At 40.4% G+C, this 24,070-nt stretch overlaps 1 protein-coding gene across 9 annotated transcripts in view; it reads right to left on the bottom strand.

The window, feature by feature from the left end:
• Positions 1–24,070, bottom strand: part of NAV2 (neuron navigator 2) — a 525,889-nt gene that overhangs the window by 140,457 nt on the left and 361,362 nt on the right. For 6 of the 9 annotated variants that reach the window (XM_077929540.1, XM_077929535.1, XM_077929536.1 and 3 more), the window contains 4 exons: positions 19,062–19,134; positions 15,077–15,386; positions 13,092–13,160; positions 7,928–8,082 (listed from right to left, as the gene is read on the bottom strand). In XM_077929540.1, coding sequence (XP_077785666.1) covers positions 7,928–8,082; positions 13,092–13,160; positions 15,077–15,386; positions 19,062–19,134 — 607 coding nt within the window. Of the gene's footprint in view, positions 1–7,927; positions 8,083–13,091; positions 13,161–15,076; positions 15,387–18,272; positions 18,363–19,061; positions 19,135–24,070 lie in introns of those variants that run through there. The other 3 variants (XM_077929537.1, XM_077929539.1, XM_077929545.1) reach the window with 2 other exon arrangements.

The following is a 24,070-nucleotide window of genomic DNA, read 5'->3' as shown; positions in this document are numbered from 1 at the left end:
CTCTGATATGCACACTGGTGCTGCTGCACAGTTTTACTAGACAGAAACCCAGCACTGGACTCGATGCTGCACCATAGTTTCAAACTCCATGTTCTTGACTGAAAATGCAGGAGAGGTTTTCAGCTTCAGTTTAGCTGGCATTATTTTTCAGCTTGGGTTTTTAGTGCTTTGTGATACTAAACATGCGTTTCTGTGGCTACAAACCCTTATAAATAAAATGCAAAAATATTAATACTAAAAGCAAGCATTTAGGAAGCAGAATCCCATTAAAAACAGAAAGCATGATGAAATTTTTATAATAAGATGAAAAACTTACCACAGCACTTTAAGAAGTAAACACCGAGAAAGATCAAAGTAAATCGCCCACCGTTTTCCAAGTGTATGAAATAGTAAAGCATTCATCCTTTTATCATGAAGGAAGCTAAACATATTTAACTTACTGCTTTGGAGTGCTTGAGCCAAACTATTTCACTCTATAATTGCTGCTGCTAGTTTCCCTCTGCATGCACTAATGCAGCATTCACCAACAACTAAAACGATCTCTACCTAAAAACCTCTACTTAGTTTTGACAGCTGAGCAAACGTTCAGTTTCTGAAAATTTATCATCATTCCCCTCTCACCCCTCCTCCCTTGTCCAGCTAACACACTTGGATTCAATGCTACAGGGAATTTGGCACAGTCCAAAATCAATTTCACTGATGATCTGGCAGTTGTCCAGAAAGGGTCACTGGCTTTTCAAGATCAATTAAAGTATCTCAGAGTTCTCATTGGCAAATGACAATAATGTGTACAGTTCACAAGAGAGACCAGTACAGATATCTGTTTACACAGTTATACTTTTCTTTCATATATCAGATGCAAATTTATTTATAGTGGTAAAGAACACCAAAAAACCTTTCTGGAGATAACGAAGCTGGTTAATAGTACTTTCTCCAATGAATATATAGATTAGCTAAGAAATATTGATGAAACAAATACTGATGAAGCAAATAAAAGCAAAGTTTTTATTCACAAATTTAATAAGGGAAAAAAAAGAAAATAATTAAAATTAAGAAAGAGACAGATGAGAAGCCCCTCCCAACATAATAATAATTTACAAAAGTACTAATAATAGCACTGTATCTCCAGTGTGAACTGATGGTGGTCTACTGTTATTATTGATTAAAGAAACTTTAAATAAATACATCCAGAAGATTGTCAAAATTATTATTATTATTATTATTATTATTATTATTATTATTATTATTATTAATACTCCACCCATCTGGCTGGGTTTCCCCAGCCACTCTGGGCAGCTTCCAACAAAATATTAAAAATACAATAAATCATCAAACACTAAAAACTTCCCTAAACAGGGCTGCCTTCATACGTCTTCTAAAAGTCACATAGTTGTTTATTTCCTAGATGTCTGATGGGAGGGTGTTCCACAGAGTTTTGGCTAGCCTGCATGGTAGGAAGTTTCATTGTTGTGAACAAGTCACTGAAATTATTTTTAATAACTTCTATCTGTATATGGGTGCGATCATCAAATACCAGGAAACCCAGGTATTCTATCCGATATTCAAACGTACTTTTAATAGAACCTCACAGAAACAATTACTTTTTTATTGACATTTAATGAATACTCATAAGAGAGAGAACATTTTTAGTATGTAACAGAGTAATTGTCACCTCTGTTTTTATTAAATATACCACACATCCTACATTAACATTTAATTCTCACTGAAATGAAAATGATTTTTGGTTTCATCTGCATTTCTGCTGCCACCTACAGGATTATTTTCAAGTCAGTATTTTATAACAAAGTGAAGCATTTCAAAGAAAATAGTGTTCTTTTGTTACAGAGCACTGCACAGGCGTGCTAAGACAGATTTACAGAGCATAGCTTTGTGGTCAAGTAAAGGTTGGGGCACAACCAAGACAACCAAACAATGCACTTAAGCAAGTGCATTGACCAGTCAGAACAAGCTCATAGCACTGAAGTTTGCTAGTCCATATGAACAAGACATATGAGCACTGCTGTTTTTCTTAGCTGTTTCTTGCAATTCAAACTATAAAAGAAACATCCATTTTTAATGGGAATATACCTCTGGAAACTGAACATGGATTGGAACAACTGTACTGTTATTTAAATGACAATATATAATGAGAAATATCCATAGGGATATGAAATGCAAAGAAATATATGTACCTCAAGGGACAAAGCGCAGACTGATGAATGAAAAGGCTTGCATGTAGTGCATGTTTGTTTAGACTGCACAGAAATGTCTCAAGTAATTAAGAAGAATCCAACAATGACCTTGTCCAGAGGGCATATGTTTCTTATGCTGTGGTTTATTCACAGTCTGTCTTGTAAAAGAGACAAACCAGACAGGGGATACATTTGGATAAGCAATGGGTAAGTGACAGTGACAATTCAGATGTGGATTACAAGGTTTTAATTACACAGAAGCGAGTGGGTGACATCAGAAATCACAACCTTGAATGCTTCATCACTTTCTTTGTAACCCTAAGTTATAATTACAGCTCTGCTCAGCTGCTTGACCATTAAAAAATAAACAAACCCAACCCTTCACCAGGCCAAGTAGTGCAACATCAAAATGCAGTGTCTAAACTGTGGATTGCTAATTAAAATGCTATTGAGCACAGTGAAAATGAACGGAAAAAATTAAACTAAGGAAGGTTATGGCATAATTATCCTGTGTAAGGAATTTTCACTTTCAATTTCTATTCATAGAGGTCTGTGCTTTAACACAAGGAGTTATGAAATAACATGTGGAGCACACAGGACACCAGTGGAGCTTTTCTTCTAGGTGGATTTCAATTTCTGATAAATGTTAGCAATGCAGTGTTATCAAGGCCACTGGTACTACCATGTTTAAATAGATGTCCGTATCGTAAAGGGGCTTGAGATACAGTATAGTCTCTTCAATTTACTTGCACAATTTTAGGTCATTTGTACCTTTAAAAAATGCTTGGGCTGATAGATCATTCAACCTATGCTTGCCATTCTCCTTTGGAGGGCTGTGCTCCAATAGTCTTGGTGGATCAACTTCCACTGATTGCATGCACCTTATATATATTCAGAGTGTAGTGGAGTTCTTACTTTGTGCTATATTTCTTCTCCAACTTCCTAGTATTTATAACTTTTATTTTATCATTACTGAATTACTTCTTATGAAATACAGTATTACTGGGAGTGTGTATCAGGATCGTCCTACTCGTGTGTAGGACCCTGGCAGAGACACATGCCCGACTGGCATGTTCTCTCCCTCCTGGTCAGTCGTTCGGGAGCTTCAAAAGCTTTCTCCAGCCCAAACATCACAGTGACTGATACCAAAGGGCATCAGCACACTTACAGAACCTGCAGAGTATTAGCGGTTTGCATAACAAACTCAGCAGCACAGCAGTTCGGCTAATCTACTTTTATTTACATATAATACACTCGGAGCATTCTGACTTAGCTCCTTCCTCTTTCTCATCAGACAGCAAAGAGAAAGAACAAAGGACAATAGTCCCACAACACAGAAACACAGTAACACAAACATCCTGTCTCCATCACTTCCCACTATGTGGAATGAAAACATACACCGTCATGTGACATAAAACAATCCCATGACTGCAAGCACAGAGCAAAAATCCTAACATGGGGAGGGTGGGGAATGGAAAGACTTGGAGACTGTGGTTGGCTACTTCCCACAGCTATATTTGTGATTGTTACACTTTTATCAGCATCTTGAAAATGTTCTGCAGTAGTTTGTAAGGGCTCATATGAAATTGACCACTTCTAGAAAACAAGAGGAAGGCTTCTCTGTGTAAAGGAGGCATTACTGAATATGGCATGTGGCTTTGGCAGAGAACCTAACTTGGAGCTGTAGGATGGCTAGAGGCGAAGAGGACACATTTTCTGAAATATGGTTTCCGTTTACTGCGTATGTTCACTTCAGTGGCAATGTGCCATGGTCCCCAGCCTCTCAGGTGTATTTCTGGATAGATTCGCTCATGAGATAAATTACTGCTAGTGCTAACCTGTTATGGACTATATCGCTCCTTACCTGCTTTTTCTGCAGGCAAAAAACTGCAGACATGTACTGTTTGTTTACTCTTTCTGTTTGTTGTTAAAAGTCAATAACAAGTCAGTTTTTTTAAAAAGGAAGCACATGTTGCTATGAGCTAAAGAATGGTAAAAGGTAACAAAACTGGACAGAATCTAATCATGCGCTTCCCAGTATTTTTGAATGCACAAATATTGATAGACTTCATCAAGTACGACTAACAAGCTTTTGCTGATCTTATGTGAATGTGCAGCCTCATTCTGTGAAGTTGCTTGAAAATACAAGCTCTGGTAAACATTTTGAAAATACAATGATGTACAGAGAGAAAATACACCATATGGTAAAAGTTACTTATGATATGCAAGTACACGAAAACTGCAGCTGTATCTTAAATAAAATCAACCATGTTACATACACAGTATTGGTATACCGAAAGGATGGGTAACCTGTGGCCCTCCAAGTGTTGTTCAACTCCAACTTCCATCAGCCCTAGCCATCATGGCCAATGGTCAAGGATGATGGGACTTACAGTCCAAAAAATGTCTGGAGGGTCTTGGCTTCCCCATTCCTGAGCTAAAGCATCAAATCTATATTTTAGTCCCTGGAGAAGTTATATCAGTCTCTCTCACTAGGTGGCAGCAACATTTCAAACAGGTATGTTCTCTCACTTTCTTCTACACCATCTTTTCTACATATGGCCACCAGATGCAGGCAGTAGCTGATTTTTGCTAAGCATCCAGTGACAGAAGAGCAGTCAACAATTCTTTATCTAACCATTTTTTTTAAAAAAAGTACATGAGGAGATGAAAGAGACATTTGCCTGCCGGCCAGTCACATCATAGTATTCCAAGTTGCTTACGGCAGTTCGCATGGGGATTTTTATCCTCACAAAATGCCTAGAATGTAAGTTAAGCTTCCAGATCATGATTAGGCCAAAGTCACCAAGGGAGTTTCATGGCTGAGCAGGCATTGGTCAAATGCTATAACCCTATGTGAGTAGGCCCCACTGAATTCAGTAGGATGTCAGCATGGGCATAGCCAGGATTTTTGTGGGGGAGGCAAGCTTTTGCTAGGAGTGGGCAGAACCTCAGATTTGTATTGATTTCTATTGATGTTTATTGATGGGGGGCAGATGTCCCCCTCCCTCCCCCCTTGGCTACGTCCATGTATGTCAGATACTCTGCCCACCATATCTCACTGGTACAGTGGTACCTTGGGTTACAGACGCTTCAGGTTACAGACTCCGCTAACCCAGAAATAGTACCTCAGGTTAAGAACTTTGCTTCAGGATGAGAACAGAAATCATGCTCCGGCGGCGTGGTGGCAGCAGGAGGCCCCATTAACTAAAGTGGTGCTTCAGGTTAAGAACAGTTTCAGGTTAAGAACAGACCTCCAGAACGAATCAAGTTCTTAACCCGAGGTACCACTGTACTCATGTGCTGCTGGTGATTAGAAGCTCCTCCAAGGATTACAAGACAAAGAAGCAGCATCCCAAATACAAATAGCCAGATAATTGCAGAACTGTAATTGTCAAATGGGAAAGAAAAGCTGGCCCTGATAACATTCAAGCAGAGTGAAGTTATGAATAGAGACAGCCCAGCTTTGTGTGGAACAAACAAGTTTTTACAGAGTTTTCAACTCTTGCTGAAGGTTTTTTAAAATATGTTTAGCTCTTCTGCTTTATTTTCCATTCTTAGTTTTACCTGACCTTAGTTTGGAGCTTAATTATGCTGTATCACATTTATTATACTATTCTATTACTGTTGTTGTTGTTTTTGCCCTTTTTGTGTAAGTGGACCTGAGAATTTTTTTTTTATTTGGTGGCCTATGAATATTGCAAATTAATACAACCACACACTTTTGGTGCACTTTTAAAATACTATTATACTACAGATCCAGGCGCAGCAATCCAAAGCCCCAGCCAGGAGCCATTGGGTGGAATGGGGCGGGGGGCAGATTCACTGCCGAATGAGATTCATTTGAAACCAGGTAACAGCCAGGCAGATGGGAGGAGGAGGAGGAGGAGGAGGTTACTTTATCTTTATTACTGCACTTGCTCCAGGCTGCCTGGCTTTCACTAAGAGCAGAGGAAGCCTCCACAGGGCCAAAGGAATACCTTTTTCTGTTCATAAACCCCCAGATTGAGGGCTAGTGCTGTACTGTAAGACACCAGTTCAGGTTCCAAATATCTTATCAAGTTATTTAAGTTTGGTGAAACAACCATTTGCGGCGGGGGGGACAACCATATTCTCTTAGGAAAACACTGTATTTGGCATTCATGATGAGCTGCCTCATTTCTCTGTAACATTTATAAAGCTATAGCACATCTTCAGCTATCTAGCCTGTATCCAATGATCCTTGAAATTAAATTTAAATCATGTACATTTGGTACTTTTTACCCTTGCTGTAGAAAGTGGAGGAGAGGAGAGGGTGGGAGGCAACAGGCTTATTTGTCATAGCAAAAGTCTGAGGATGTCTCCACTGGTTATTTTTCAATTCCTGTTAATCAAATATATCTATCTATATATTTATTTTTTACTTCCCATTTGCCTCCACTTTTAAAAAAACCAAAGTAAAAATCACAGGGCAATAGGAGTCATTGGCAGGATTTGCGGGTACATATATGCTGATGAGGAAGGTTGTTTAACAATAAGGAGATTTGCTTCAATTATGCTGAACCACAAATATATACACTTTGCGGCTGCAGTCGCCAGCTGGTTTCAAATGGTAAATGCTATACACATACCATTCAATTTATCTTTTTCTCTAGCAGCTAAGAACTATGGTACAGAGCAGGGTTCAGATAGTCAGCAGGAGTGAGAGTAGGAGAAATTCATTTGCAGGTGCTTGAATGTCATCTACAAAGAACTTTCTAATAATTGAAGTGACCTTCCTCCTCCTTTCAGCACAAGGACTAGAGATTAAGCATCAATGGCTCTGTTTTCTGATAGCAGAAGGGCAATATGAAACAGAAAAGCAGCAGTGGGTGGGTGAGGGTGTGCTTAATGCTTTCCCCAACTAGCATGTTTCTGTTCTATATTCCTGCTGGAACTGCATTTCCTTCTGAGGCCCCAAGCATGTATTTATCCCTGCAAATGTTCCTTTGGAAATCTGCTGTGGTGTTGGGAAGTTCTTGGAAGAAATGATTTGGAGAAGTGCTATAATGGATCACAAGCAGAAAGCAGACACAAGCGTAGCGCACTGTTTCAAGGTGCCCCCAAAATAGATGACAAGCTTCAAGAGGGGAAGGGAGGACAACCTAGCTGAAATTCCATGCCAGTCTCTGATACAACAAACAACTTGACTAGATAGCCAAATCCAACCATCAACTTCCTCTGATTTTGGGGTCAAGATTTCCTGTTTATTGAAGACACTCTTTTCCTGACCTCCAAGTATTTGTGGAGCCATAACTGTTCCTTCCCACCACATGGCAACAAATCTAAAAATATCAGTGTCAAATATTCAATCCAAGCTCACATCCTAAATGTTATGAATAGTGTTATTTTGTGTCATTTGCTTACATATGAAAATTTATCAAATTTTCTAAGCAGGAAACAAAGGAGACCAGAAAACCATCTGAACTCTGCTAGATCCAGAAACACATACAAAAGTTAAAATAAACTCCATGTATGGTAATTTCTGTGGAGATTCATTAGACTACGAACTGTATTATGGGAGAGTCTGTGAGAACACTCCAGTCAAAGTAAAGTGCATTTGAAGTTGATTTGATTTCAGTAAGACAAATGCACACGTTTTAAATGCTTACTTTTGAATACATCACGCCTTGTATTTCCAACTGTTTTTAAAAGCTAGATAGATATTCTACTTTTGAGAGTACAATACAGATCAGAATAACATATACTTCACATACCTTTCTCATTGCTATTTGATAGAAGGGATGGTGGGCTTGTGGGTTTGGATTTGTCGTAGTTGTTAAAGCTCTGGCTGCGCCGGTTGTTGGCATTAACTGAACTACGAGTTTTTGCTTCGCTGCCTGCAGCTGAAACTCTCGTAGGACCTGGAAGTCTGTTTTTGAGGTTAAAAAAAAAGAAGAATAAGCAAATGTTTCCCTAAAGCACATGAATGAATTCAAGTTAAACACAGTCAAATTGGAGGAATGTTTACCTCCCGTAAAAGACAACTTGCCAGGTGAAGATCTCCGTGTGTGCCCTTTTGTTTACCGTACATGGAGCTCCAATGAAAGGACTTTCCTGGTTACTTTAGTGGAGAGAGCACTTCTGTGCATGCAAATAATCTGTCCATGGAACTTGAGTATTGAGTCAATGGAACTTGAGCTCTTGAGTATTGGAGCATCCACTAAAATGTAGCCCAGAATGACTAGGTATCCAATCTATGTCATTTTGGAAGCTTGACTAACTGCAAATGATTTTTGAAAAGTTATGCTATAAGGTTGCCTCAGTGGATTCAGTTATCTTAGTGGATTCAGGTGCCAGTCAATTTCCAGTTGATCTTCATGCCCACTGCCTAGTTGATTTTAATGCCCCCAAAAGGTCGCCATATTAGACTTGGTGTTTCCCAGTTGGAACCTGGATAGTGTGCCTAACTGAATGTTGCAGAGGTCATCTACTTATGAAAATGCTTGATACATAAGTTGGGAAACATTTTTTCTTAGCTGAATTTCACAAACTCTGAGATGTCAAAATAAACCGTTAGCCTGTATGGGTCTAGATCAGTGTTTCCCAACCTTGGGCCTCCAGCTGTTTTTGAACTACAATTCCCATCATCCCTGACCACTGGTCTTGCTAGCTAGGGATGATGGGAGTTGTAGTCCAAAAACAGCTGGAGGCCCAAGGTTGGGAAACACTGGTCTAGATACACTGGCTGTAACATTGCACATGGTTGCATTGCCTTAAATCACATTGGGTGATATCCAGTTGTGCCCATTGCTAGTGGAGCAGACTTTTGCTCATGCAGTGAGATGTCCCTTCCTAGCCTATCCCCAAAAGTCTCTCTGAGTCTGCACCCACCAATTCTGTTTGAGAGGGGTAGGAGATCCTCTGGGCCATATCTGGGGAAATGTGGAGGCTGCAGGAGAAGGAGAGGAAGGGGAAACCAGCTTGTACAACACTGGATATAACCCATTGATTTCTACCAGGTATAACTACTATATGTGCTTGATTACAGCCCTAGGCTACAATTCAGAGAATCAAATCCTTGCATAAGCCCATTGACAAGTATGTGCATGAAACACGAGCTAGCAAGGCTCTTTTAGCTAGCAATATGCATTCCATTCCAAAGGTCCAGAGCACAGAGTTTCCATGCAGGGCCCCAGATTGTAGCCATGCAACATAATCCAAAACCTCTCAATTCAGAAATCAGTATGCTTAGAATTTCTGCCTTATTTTTGAAGCGGTCATTTGATCAAATCTATACAGGGCAGTAAAACTCAAACAGTGCACTAGATGGAATGTTGCAGAATTTTTTGAACATAATACTGTGTGGTGGTCCTTTTTATTCTAAGGCTTAAAAAATAAAAATAGCTCACTTTGGTACAATCTGCCTAGATTTCCCCCCACCCTGCACCAGCTCATCATACAGGTTGTTATCACAGTGGCTTGTGCAGGAGTTCCCAGTGGCCAATGGCTTTATAGTAGCAAATTATTTACCCCATTGTTTTCATGAATTATAATATTATTCAATAGCTTACTTTTTTCCCCTTTACTTGCTCAATACAGAACTCAAAAAATGCTTGAAGTAAACCATAAAACCAATAGGCTAAAACCAATTGCAGCATTGATTCGTATACAGTTTCCTGAAGGCAGAATTCCCATCTGATTAGCAACATTACAAACCTTTGGTACTTGAATGGCACTTTTAGAGCTGGGAAGAAAAGAGGATTAGTGATTTCTTCCCAACAAATTCATAAGATTGATCAGAAGGAGGATAGATGGGGAGAAGAAAAGAAGCACATAAGTCTCAGCAAATACATGCACATGCTTTCAAAGCTTAAAGCTGGCAAGTTTGCACGCAACCCATTTAGTTCCACATCACCACAGACCACTAAAACATAAAGGTAAAGGTACCCCTGCCCGTACGGGCCAGTCTTGCCAGACTCTAGGGTTGTGTGCTCATCTCACTCTATAGGCCGGGAGCCAGCGCTGTCCGCAGACACTTCCGGGTCACGTGGCCAGCGTGACAAGCTGCATCTGGCGAGCCAGCGCAGCACACGGAACGCCATTTACCTTCCCGCTGGTAAGCGGTCCCTATTTATCTACTTGCACCCGAAGGTGCTTTCGAACTGCTAGGTTGGCAGGCGCTGGGACCGAACGACGGGAGCGCACCCCGCCGCGGGGATTCGAACCGCCGACCTTTCGATCGGCAAGTCCTAGGCGCTGAGGCTTTAACCCACAGCGCCACCCGCGTCCCCCTGACTAAAACATAGAACTGTGTAAAGTTTGCTTCCTTGCTTTCCCAAAGGCAGACTCTTCTGCTCTCAAGTGCATGTGAAATAAACCTAGGAAACCAAAGCAAGAGGAACGCTAGAAAGTTTCACATAGCAGTCGTCACAAAGACACAACCAACCAACCCCGGATACAGAAACAGCCCACAGAAAGGCTACAGAGGAAGGCACAGAGGAACCCAGGGTGAAAGGCTAGAGAAAAATAAGGTTCTTTTTCACTTTCCATGCTTTTATGTAAGATTTGACACTGACATGGCAATGACATTCATGCAGAGCTCATGCTGGTTGAAAGGTATAGAGAAAAAGTGTTGAAGCATAATCTTTTTACTCAAAAGGGACATTTCCTCCTAGTCTTTATCTTCCCCCATGGCTTCTAGGATATTTGTTTGTCTTTCTAAAAAAAACATATAAAGTGTTCTCCCACTAGGAGAACCCAGACATGGACATTAAGTATGTGGCCAAACTTGGTAAATGTGTAGGAGTTACAAGCAAAAGAAGAGATTGACTACAGCAATGATGGAGAACTGAGATGTCAATCAAAGTAGAGAGGAAGTGTTGACAATTCTCAAATATTCACCTGGTAAGGATAGTTTTGTTTTGCTTTTTGGACATCTCGCTTTTTGTGACATCTCTCTAAGTACCCCATCATTCAATGTTTTAAAGTGGAGGGACTATAGGAAGTTGCAGATATATCCCTGTGAATTCTCAATAAAATAAAATTATCAGTAAAAGAAACCTGTATATCTCCTTTGCAAGGAGAAAAAAAGCTTGGAGAGATCAATTTGATCAGAAAAAAAATAGACTGCACAAGGAGTTAAGTGCCCAGCATCAGTAAAATTTGGCTCCCATCACTTCTACTTCTCTATCTCAGTCTTAAAATAAGTCAGCAGGTTACTCCTGCAAGGACTCATGTCTTTTCTAGTTTCTCTCTAAAACTGTGAAAGAGGTTGTTGACTGAAATGCTGAAATAGGTGAAAAGGTATGAATTGGTAAATAATTGAGATGAAGGAAGATTAAAAATCAGTGAAGGAGAGGGGATCCTATACTAGTACCAAGGCAAAATTATGGAACAAAGAATGATTTAGAATAAAGGAATCTAAATCACAAAGTAAAAATAATATAGTATAGTTTGCGCACAAAACAGGATAAACTGTGGTGCCTTATATAGAGAGAGATGTTAGGGGTATTTCTAATGCAGCACAGCATGGTAAAAGTAGCATTCATCTCAAGAAAACCTAGGATGAATATCACAGGTATTAATAAAGATTAGAGTTGCATTTTTGAAGTGCTGCAGTGAGAAGCTTGTAGGAGTCAGAATGCATGTCAAGCTGTGGCTTAGAGCAAGACAAATGGGCTGAAACACCTACTATTCATTCTCAGAGAGATTAGATGTTCCCCAGTACAGGACACGGAGGAATCCAGAATAGAGACAACACGCCTATCTACGCTGCTGTGTTATATTATCTGATAGTAGTCATACTCATTACTCTTTTTCACCCATGAGAAAATAAGTTGGACCTTACAAGCGTAATCTATAAACAGAAATTAACAAGGAAGTTAGAGCAAGGGTAAGGGGAGAGTGTCCAAACACATTCATGTATTTATTTTTTCAAGATGGAAAATTCACAGGAATTGAGCCCCCTTCACACGTGAATTGCCGGAAGGGAATATAATGCAGTTAACTACGGAACACACTGCATTGTTGCCCCAACCTAAGATGTCAATGAACGGCATGGACAACTGAACTGCCAGTGCTCATGCATTAGCTTCCTGGTGTTCAGCACTCAGATCACATGGAAGCCTCCAAACAAATAGCTGCTCATGCACAAGCTTTGTCAGTTCAGTCATCCAGGGACAGGGGCAGCACTGTGCAATACAGAATGAAGATCACGTGATGCGCTCATCATGTGATTCACCTATGAAGGGGGCTATTATGCTACTATCCCCCAAACTAGCAATATGAAGTACAGATTTTAATTGTGAGTCATTTCAGGACATATACTGATGACATTGTTGTTTTAAAAAACCACCATCCTCAGCCCCAAAGACAGGGAGGGGTATGATCAGGGGTCGGCAAGGTTTACCGGCCATGGTCTGGATCACTCCCATGGAGATCGTCCATGGGCTGGACTGGTGAAGCGTGACACTGGAAACCGTGTCTGTGCATGTCCGCGGCGCCGGAAATCGTGTCTGCACATGCCCAGGTGCCGAAAATCGCTTCTGCACAGGCGTGGTTTTTGGCATCTGAACATGCGCAGAAGCAATTTCCGGCGCTGTGGACATGAGCAGACGCAATTTCCAGCATCACTCGGCGAGTCCCCGCGCCGTGATGCGCCGGTTTAGCACAGCGCACGGGGGACTCGCCAAGTGGGTTCAGGGGCAGCTCATAGGCTGGTAAAACAGTCTTCATGGGCCACATCCGGCCCTTGGGCCGCATGTTGCCGACCCCTGGGTATAATACAGAATAAAATAGCTCTCTTTGCTTTGGTTTTTTCTTAAATGTTTGGTTTGAAACCAACAGGTAAGCAGTGGTAAGGTGAGCCTTGAGACATGCAAACTGGGGTTCTTGCAAGGAGGGTTTTCCATGCTTTGCATTAGAGGAAGAAACGCTAACCTAGAAGCCTTTTTCTGACCGAGAGTGAATCGGATGATTTTGCTTTGAGATGAGTCCCTGGGTGATGCACTGCACAACAAGAAAGAAAAAAAGCGGAAGATGTGAGTGAGTAAAGAAGATACATTCGCACATGAACCCACTGAGCTGACAAAGGCGTGGGGGTTTTTTTGGAACGAGATTAATCCAAGTGTTTCAGAAGGGAAAAACAATCCCTCTCAGCCAAATAAAACATTCAGGTGTAGTACCTTTGGATTTATCAAAGCAGCAATAGTAAGAGAGGCAACAGTATGCATGCAAGCAAATTTACTTCAGGGTCATGTGAATGAGCTTTCATAAGAAAATGCTGTCTATATGCACATTTCTGAATTTGAAAAATATCCATGGTATGATCTGATGTTCACCATGTCGAAGAGCACATTTTGGACAAGCAGACTTTCCTTTTAGTTTAGTTTTTGTTGTGGTGATTAATACCATATTTCACCACATGAGGGTGTGTTCCAATGAAAGCTTTCACCTTGTAAAAGGGATGAAATTATTTATTTTCAAATACCATGAAAAAGATACAAAAAGTAATGCAAGACTCAGGCTTAAATGGTACATTTATAGTTCAACATTTATGATCTCCACATTCAAAATGTATATAAAATATTTATCATCTGGGTTTTAATTCTGAGGAAAACAAAATTCAACCAGCCAAGATTCAGTGATAGCAATTTTGTTACAAAATGAAAATGTAAGTATTCAAAATGTTTTGATTTTTGATTCAGCTATATAATTGGGTTGAATTTAAGTCTGCAAATAATTTGTAAGGGCTATAAAAGGGTTTTATAGCTCAGTTTAAAATTCGACAGAGATCATATATACTGTTATGTTGAAAAATATGCAAACTGTGTGTCATGTATGGATATATTAAGATTTCTATATGAACACATGCTTTGAAGGTATTATGGAAGGTTATTCTGCAGAGAGGCTATTTCAAATAAACCAGAAAATATTATGTTCCCCAATTCATTAGGGTCGATCAAAAGAACTGAGGTCTGGATCTGATTTAACCACAATCTCTGTACTGGATCACAAGAAAAAACAAAAGAGAGACAGCAGAAGGCATCTATTTAAGAGCAGCTTTTTGGGGTGTGTGTGCATGAATTGGCTCAAGGGAAGGATCTGACCAGTATCATTTTTTTTCAAAGATCCACCTTGCCAGAGTTGCTATTAAAAGACAGGTGCTTGTTTCTCCTAAATAGTAAAGCTAACAGGAATGGGGAGGGCAGGAGGAGGATTTCAAGTAGGAGGTGGCATGTAGGAGAAAGATTAAATTGCTCCTCCTTTGAGCCAATTTGGCCCTGTGCTGCTTTTACACTTTAAAGGATCTCCCACATCAAATGTATTTTGGGTCTACAAGTACATTGGTACACCTTAAGCATCACAAATGGAGTATAGCACATGTAGCTGAATGGAGACTGAAGAATCAGAATATGAACTCTCCAATCAATCATTAGCCTGCAACCACACTGAATGTACACATAGCCAATCCAATCCAGCTGGGGGTCATGTGGTTCTGGAAGAAGGATTCAGCACCTGTATCCCAAGGAATGAGGAAATCTGTGCGCACAGGGCTGCTGCAGACACAGTTCCTTTAATAAAACAGGAATTGCACAGCTAGCTGTTTAAGAGGAGGAGTGCAGGGACTCGATTGAGCAACGCCTGCTCCCACATCCACACCAAAGCACTCAGCAGTGTACACTGGCCTTTCTAACTTCTATTTTTAGGATGTTTTCTTTTGTTCCACCTCTATCTGATGCATGCATTTTAAAAAATTGACCGACATTCCAAATCCATTACCCAGGTGAAAAAGAAATAGAGCTACTTCATGTTAGCTACAGTTATTTCCAGGCGCAAAGATTTCAAAGTAAGATGCTATTTTAGCATCCGTGAAACACTTGACATTTTAAAACAAAAAGAAGATTTTGAAAAGGAACACCCACCTGGACTGCATTTCTGGTTGTGCTTTTAACTGAGGGTGTGGTGCTTGCTGGGGTTGTTGGCACTGAGACTGGGGTGATGCTGGCACAGATTGTGGTGGTTGTTGCTGCTGCTGCTGTTCTTGTTGGATTTGCTGTTCTTGCAGCCCAAATTGGCACTGAGATGGAGGCCTTACTTGCTGGGGTGATGTGGGAGGTTGCTGGGATGGGTGGGGCTGTGAATATTGTTTAGGGGGCTGCTGTTGCTGCTGCTTATATCGTGACAGACTGAAGAAAAGGCCTAAGATAGCCTTTAAATTCCCATTCCTGATTTCTGCAAGACAAATCACAAGTCATTTATATCAGCATCCAATGCACTTTATACATTCAGTAGAGTTGCTTGTTTAAGCCTTAACACTATTCATAGTACTACTGACAGCTCCCTGCAAACCTAATTGCTGTCACAATTGATTAAAACTGGGCATCATCCGCTGAGCAAATTAGTTATTTCTCCCCTGCAGAAACTAAATGCAGACAGGGAGCTTGGTACTATGGCAGAGAAGATTTAGTGAGCTAGGCATCCATCAGCACTAAAGTGCACAATGGAACCTGCCATGCCTATGGCAGATCCATTCCTTAATCCAGACCAGGATTCCAGAATGCTCTGGGCTAAACATAGTCTACTTCATTCCAGGACTTTCAGAGAATTATGCAAGGAAGAATTGTAGTTTGCATGTAACCATAAGAAAAGAACTCTGAAATAAACCTCTCAGTCTAGCAAGCATAGTCTGAGTCCAGGTTCTTATTTCTAAGACTCCCAGGCCTCTAAGCACAATATGACCTACTGCAGGGGAAGGGGGAAGATATATATTTCACTTTCCTTGGCTACTTCTGAAGACATGTCAATCCCCATGCAAGCACATTTCAGGATCATGGCAAACACTTCTCAGTTAAAGAAAAACCAAGAAGAATATACTGTTAGGCTGCATTCACATGGCAGTTTATTCCATTTTCATGATGTTTTGCTAACTCTTAATTTTCAAATTATATTTGAGCTTTCATATGATTGTTCCAGAACAATAGTGGAAATGGAGTGGAGTGGAGAATGCAATGCTAATAACCAATACCAAGGATGAAGGTCTACCAGGCTTGCATGTTGAGCATGCTGCTTTATGGAAGAGAGTCATGGGTAATTTACACCTGCCAGGACTGATGCCTCAATACCTTTCATATGTGCTGCATCATGAAGAATTTGGACATCCCATGGCAGGACAGAGTCTCACACAAAGATGTGCTCTCCCAAGTCCACATTCCCAGCATGTTTGTACTTGAGTCTCAGAAATGTCCTCGTCATGCCCACAGAATGGAAGATGCAGGATCCCCAAGGCTGTGCTCTACAGGGAGCTGGCTTTAGGCACCAGACCCATTGGCAGGCTAGCTCTGCATTACAAAGATGTCTGCAAACGTGGCATGAAGACTGACAACATTAATCGTGCCGTGTGGGAACCCCTTGCAGATAACCTATCAGTGCCCAGGGCAGCTGTAGATATAGCGACTGGCCATGTGAAGTGGCCTTTTGTTGCCACAGGTCAATCAGGATTCGTAATTTGCATGAGGGAAGACTGCATAATTCACATAGCCACCAAACACTTGGCTGGTGAGAGAGGCAAGATCATCCTATTGGTTTAGCACGCACAGGGCTAGCTAGCTGGTGTGACTCCACAAACCCTCTCGTGTGCTTTCAGTGAGGAAGTTCATGTGGACCCACCCTATGACATTGTGGCCAGAATAACTAGATGAGTGCCAATTAAGTTCTAATACAATTCATGTCCCGGTAACATGCATCTTCTGATAGCGATACAGGTAACACACCCTAAAAATTAAGCCCAAGCCCAATGAATGGTGTAGCAAAACATTACTGGACTTTGTAGAGTGCTGGTTTAAAAGTAAGCCATAAACTAGGTTTCAAATAATCGCTACAGATGCATTTCCTGTTAAGTTATCTCAGGAGATGGGCTGAGGTAATTCACCTGGCGCTATGCCACTGGACTTTGCACATAGAGGGCACATCAAACTCTTTGTTTTTTGCCGACTAGTACAGTCTGAATTACTTCCTCTTGTTGCTCCCTTCTGTCCTGTGTGTCTGTTTAAATATATACACATAGGTTTTGTCGGTGTGAGTCTGTAGCCCAGTCATTTCCATTTTGGCCACAAAAAAGGGTATTTTAAAAAACTGAAAACAAAATACTGCCAGATGTTCTGGGGTTTTTTAGGGCAGGGAGGGTTTCTTTTTTCAGTCTGGTGTTTGGAAGCTTCCATGCTGTGAGGTTTCTGTTGTCTTGGATGCCTTGATCTCATTTACTTCAGTTTTTTATATTATTTCTCTTCTTCTTTTCCCCTTGTGACACAAACCACTCAAATCGCAATTGGGAGCAAAAGAAGCCACACAGAAAGTTAGCGGAAGAGGCACAGTACTAAGCAAGGAGGAGGAGGAGGAGGAGGAGGAAGAGGAGAAGAAGTAGCAGCAGCATGGAGGAACAGACTTGCATGTGAAAATGTGCTTTCCTGGCAGGACTTTCATATAATTTCATATCAACAACATAATGCTTTTCAATGGAGTCACTCAGCTGCGATTCAACAAATTTTGATGATGTAAAGGCATGTGTGAACCAGCCCTTAACTGGAAGAAACCCTTTCCGGAAAAACTCGAAAGCTATAATGTCCTTGTACAGGGAAAAACAAAAAAACGACTTGTTGAATTTCTGGGCTCCCCTTGTTTTGGATTTGAAAGTCATATTTTGTATGTACAGTACTTGTCTGCCACTTAGTGCTCTTACTTTAAACATAAATATAATTCAGCCTGAGAGTGGAAGACAGAAAGAAAAAGTATAATTATCCCATTGGCATAAGCAGCTGGGATTCCCTCCATGCTCAGTGTTCTTGTTTAGAGCCAGGAGATTCCATTTGCTGGCAACCGGGATTCTCCTACCCAGGGAATGAGGGAATCTTTCCCATGTCAGCCGAGAGTTGATCTGTTGATCTTCCATTTAAGCATTCTGGCAGCTGACATGTATAAATGTGCTCTCAAAGCAGCAGTGTGAACTCAAGGAAATTGTGGCAGCTTTTGCTGTCAAGGTAAACCTTATTCGCAAGTAAAAATGCATACAAAACTCACACAATCTGTCTTTCACATAAATGACCAAGAATAAAACAGGCTCACCTGTATTTGCAAATCCAACTGCTAATTTTGAGAATAGTGAGGAGGGGTAAGAGAAAGCGTTCAGCGGCAGATTTAACTGCCATTTATTGAAGTGGCTAACTCCTGCTTCCGCTTGCAAACATGCAAGTGAAAGTAAAATAGCAACTCAGAGCTGTGATGAACATACAAATAGCTTCGCCACGCAGCCCAATCAAGGATCACCTTTTGTGTGCACAATGACTCTGATGCAAACAAGAGTTTCCCTATTGACCTCATAGCACCAGGAACAGCTCAACGTGTCTATCCCAAGTGAATATCAGGAGTAGCCCACAGAGCTTGGATAAGAGCCAGACAACATACAGCTTGTTTTTAATTAAGCAGGCATGAAACATACCTAATTAATGATTATGCCATGAAGGAGTTTAAACAATTACAGTCTGAGCATTGGATTATTTTATATCAGCACCTTTGAGACATATGACCTCTACAGATAAATTAACCACAAAGCACAATTCATTGCCTGAATCTGGTTTGGCCAACTGAGTGCACACAAATCAGTCAAAGTCAAAATTGTGTCAGCCTTACAATGATAAACAAGCTAACTTCTATTTATACTTTACACCTAGTATTAGGTGAAACAGATACACTGCTATCTTGAACTCTAATAGACTTGAATGCAGGTTACTATATAAAATATTTATTCACACTGACGGTGGTTATTATTATTTTTTGTCATCATCGTAACCTATAAGACTGTCCTGTAGCTCCACTAATCTTGTTGCTATATAAATACTACAAATACGGACTCACCTTCTGCAGACAGTCCCTGTATGTTTATTCCTTTGGCAGCCAAAAAACTCAGGCACGCATCTATATTTTCAATCTTAAAAAGAGAAAAAGAGGGAGAAAGAGATAGGGGATGAGAGATAAATGAAAATGCATTACTGCACCCTTTGGACTTCATTCTACTATTCATGTGAAATCAACTTGTCAGGCAGAAGTTCATGTCAAAATCCTCTGCTTAATACTTTACGTGAATATTTATTACAATTATAACCCTCCTTTTCTCCCAAGGAGCTACACCAACATGACACCTTCTGAGCAGGCCATAGTGAATTGCTTATGTTTGTGCAGACCACAATACCTTATGCTCTTATCACTCCCATAATAGAAAGACAATGCAGACCTGCCCTTAACTTGTATTAGATACCACAGGGAGAATAAGCCCCATGGGAAGTGGTTTGTGTGACACAGTTCCACATGTGGTTCGGGTGGTTCAGGTAACAAAATCTTTATTTGGGGGAACCTTTTTATGACATGGTTAAGATTGCCTCGACCAAATAAGGATCTCTCTCTCAGACACACATATGCCTGCCAACTGATTTAGAGCCAGTTTGTTCCCAGCTGTGCCACGCTACCAGCCCAATATACAAATGGGTCCCAAGAGTAACTTTTCCAATGTTTCTTGTCACTGTCTGCTGAAAATAAACACGGGGCACCATATTTGTTTGATGTGATGAAAGTTTCTCATTTACTCCTAAGTGGGACAGCTGGCAGAAATTTCTAGTCATGGAGGCAGTAGAATTCAAAAATGGAAACTAGAAACCTCAACTGGAATCCAGAGCATGTTTACTCACATCATTCTCTAAATGGTATGAATAGCAGCTGATTACTGAAGGCAACGGCTGTTTCTCATGGTGAGTCTCTTCTTCATTTAAAATAAAGAGAACTACAATATGGGCTATGCAGATACAGTGGTACCTCGGGTTACATATGCTTCAGGTTACATACGCTTCAGGTTACAGACTCCGTTAACCCAGAAATATTGCTTCAGGTTAAGAACTTTGGTTCAGAATGAGAACAGAAATTGTGCTCTGGTGGCGTAGCAGCAGCAGGAGGCCCCATTAGCTAAAGTGGTGCTTCAGGTTAAGAACAGTTTCAGGTTAAGTACGGACCTCCGGAATGAATTAAGTACTTAACCTGAGGTACCACTGTATTCAGAATTTCTTTCAATGTGACTAGAGCATGGGAGTATTATCACTATAAACTTCATTTGGCCAGAAAAATCATTGTGGGGGTAACATTCCCTTCCCCAGCAATCCTAATGTAAAATTATTTCTCTCTGTCCTCTTATTTAAAGGCACACCAGCTCCAAGTTCAATTACCACCAGGTATCTAAGTAAAAACTGAAAGTATTGCTTTTGAGACTAAAGAAGAGCTATCCCTCTCTTCTCTCCCCCTGCAAAAAATATCTCTGGGTTTTCTAATTTATATGGCCTGGTCAAGACACGCAGAAGAAGGAAATAGTAGAATCCTGAGGTGACAAAAGTGAGCTATGCCACTTCAGGCTGAAGAAGGGGAGCACCATTTTTAATGCTCCTGCATGGAAACCAACAACCCCCCAGAGCAAAACCCAAGACCCTATGATTAATGTTTTTAACCTAGCCTGTTCCTATTGTGCTGGATTTCTTTTTGCAGGAGGTTTTTGTTTTCTTAACACAAGAAATGTGATTGCCTAACTGCAGTTGGTATAATCCATTCTACCAGGTGAGAATTCTACTGCCTTATTCTTACCTCATTATGCTGTGTGTGTAAACCAGGCCTATATTATGCAGGAGAAACTTCCGCCACTTCTAACTGCAAGTAAGGGAACCGGTTTTGAAACTAATCCTCCATATAAAAAGCTCATTATGTATAGTAAAATAGCACACACAATAAAAAATGTTTACCCTAATATTATAAAACATTTTAGTATATGACCACAATATGGATAGTATCATATAGTTTAATCAGTAGGTGGTACTGGAGTTATATCTGGGTGGAGTGTGAAGTTTCCTGTAAATGTTCTTGTTTAATGCACAAAAGAGTTATTGGCCATGTACACACTTCAGTTTACTCTGCATCCTGTATGCTACCACTGCTGGTTTGGGAAGCAGTGTACACGCAGCATTAGCCACAATCCATATCTATCCTGTTTTTTACTTATGAAACACTGCATATTGATGAATTTTCCAGCTTTGATCCAAATTAAGAAATGGAATGTTTGAGCGGCATTTTACGCCTGTAATGTGACTCAGTCCTTGCCTTGCTATGTGACAGTCTTCATCCATATCTTCAATGACAAACACCATACATCTGTAGTCCATCATTTATTCTGCACATTCATACTAAAACACACACTTTCAATTTTACTATACAGGGCTTGATGTTTTACTGTACACACACACAGTGCTTTTTTCTGGGGGGACACAGGGGTACACATACCCCTAAACATTTTGTGGATCTAAGTTTGGCCTCACTGAGGGACAGTATTTCAATATGAATAGGAAAATGAGAGTACCCCTAAACATTTATTTAAGAAAAAAACACTGTGTGTGTGTGTGTGTGTGAGAGAGAGAGAGAGAGAGAGAGAGAGAGAGAGAGAGAGAGAGAGAGAGAGAGAGAGAGCTACAACTAAAACTATATTTGGTCACATATCGTTTAATAGCAAACCTGCCTTGCTGCAAAGTGCACATAATGTAGGCTTAAACAGCAGCCAATAAAGATCTGAGCTGGAAAAAAGCATAAGTAGTAAAATCTTTCTAGCTTAGTAAGCATGTCTGGTAAATGTCACTAATCACAGCAGAGAGAAGACTTAAAAAACGGTTTGTGTAGCCTCTTCTGGGCCATCAGTTAGCACATCTAGAGTTAAGATACATTGTTCAATCTATTCTTTCACCTCAGTTACCATTGTCTAAGTCTGACAAATATGAAAAGTGAAGAAACTAGGAAGAGAGAGTGTGCAGAAGGTTGCATATGTTTCAAGTAATGGGCGTTAAACAAAGTATCCACGTGGGACTCCGGAAATGCAACTAGGCATGCCCTATTTCCTTGCACAGTCACAGCTGATTTCAGGGCATCAAAATTGTTATTAAGACCCAAAATCCACTATGAAGCATGAAGGAACCAGAAAGGTTTGTTCTGTAGTGGCTTCCTGCATCCTGCACCCCTCCATTGTCAGAATCCTATGCAGCTGATATACAAGTCCCATCCTCTGGCTTCCAAGTGCCCAGCATGATATCTAGTAAGTTGCATACCCTTAACAAATGATGTAGGACACTGTGGACCATCTTGGGTGTGAGTCCTGAAAGACCTGGCTCCCTGCCTTGCAGGCCTTTTCCACCTGGCCTGAGACAGCGAGGACCTTGACTGACTTCAGCTACGAAAACTGAGGCTATTGAACAGACACTTGGGTTGGGGTATTATTTAAGGAGTTTCTGTTGAGAGGAGGGTTGTTGCTGTTATTGAAAATATTTTTTTGGTATTTTTATTTTTAGATCTTATTATGATTTAGTGTGGAAATTGTTGATTTGGTTGTGTACCTTTTGATGCGTTGTTTTTATTTTTTATGACTATTTTTGTTATATTTGCAAATTATGAGATTTTTTTCATGTTAAGCATGATCTGAATTATGGAAAGGCGGCATGCAAAGAAAAGGTGTGTGTGTGTGTGTGTGTGTGTGAGTGAGAGAGAGAGAGAGATCCTAACCCAACAGGACACCATCATGTGCAGTTGGTCCTCTGACCCAAAGTTTTTTTAAAAAAGAACTTTTTGTACTCATTTCAGAAAGCAATTAGAGCTAGTTCACAAACCCTGCCAGTAGCCATTTATTAAAGACTTGATGTCAGATCAGACAGAAAATAAGCCAGCACCCATAGAAGAAAGGGAAGGATCCATCCCTTTTACCCTCTTCAAATATATGATTGGTTCTACCATTGCTGAATACAGTACTATGCATGTTTCACCAATCCAACAAGAGGAACATGCTTGCAGTTGTAGATATTTGGCAGGAATACAACAAAGAACACCCCGAATATATATCCTACTGGAGATAAAGGAACCCAGAGAGATGCAGCCTTTGATGAATTGGGGAGATCATACTTTTAAAATGTGTGTGAAAAAGTTTACCCCATGATACATATGAAAGATCTTAACATTAAAAAAACCAAAACCCTAAACTTTAAACATCATTCAACTTGGCTGGAAGCCAAAATGAAGCACTAAAAATTCAGGTGGGTTATTTACTAAGGCAAGCATCTTGACAGTGCAGATATTTCTATTAAAAACAAAAGTATTGAGGTTAAAAGTTTACTGATGTTAAGTGGAATTTTAAATAAGGCCCACAAGACTCATTGTCCTCCTACATAATTCTATTTTGATGCCCCTTTATTAATACGACTTGAATGCTAGTTCCTGACGGCCACCAGCATGTTTCTTCCAGGAAATCTGTTTTGATTCATAACATTTGAGTGGAGCCCCAAAATATTTTACAAATCACAAAAGGGCAGGACATCACTGAATGTTTGTACCGTATCTTAGAGACAGGAAAAATACCATCTGTTGTGGCAGTTGTCATGGTATCATTTTCCTAGGAATACTTAACACTACAACTTCATGTAAATTATCCATGCTAGCAGGATAGGACGTGGAGAGAGAGAGAGAGAGCCATACCATTGTCTCAAGCTACATCCAGCATTTCAGGTACAACAGTGAAAATGCAAAGTATATAAAAAGACTTGAAATCATAACAGCAGCACCAAAGTGTAGGTGCCTGGAATATTAGTTTTCTTTGGACACCTTTACTTTTTACCAATAAAACCAACAAAAAGCATTAAACAGATCGTCCATTAGCAAGTTCTTTACCGATCACTTCTTAAAACATTGTTGATACAGCTTTTTTAAAACCTGAGTGCCACTTTAAGGTACAACAAAGAACACAACTCAGATTTGCTGAAACAAATATGCAGTTTTACACCTGGGTAAAAGCTGGTTTGGCAAGC

This window comes from Podarcis muralis, chromosome 1 (genome assembly GCF_964188315.1).
Source record: "Podarcis muralis chromosome 1, rPodMur119.hap1.1, whole genome shotgun sequence".
NCBI lineage: Eukaryota > Metazoa > Chordata > Lepidosauria > Squamata > Lacertidae > Podarcis > Podarcis muralis.
This window is presented reverse-complemented; position numbering and strand designations above follow the sequence as displayed.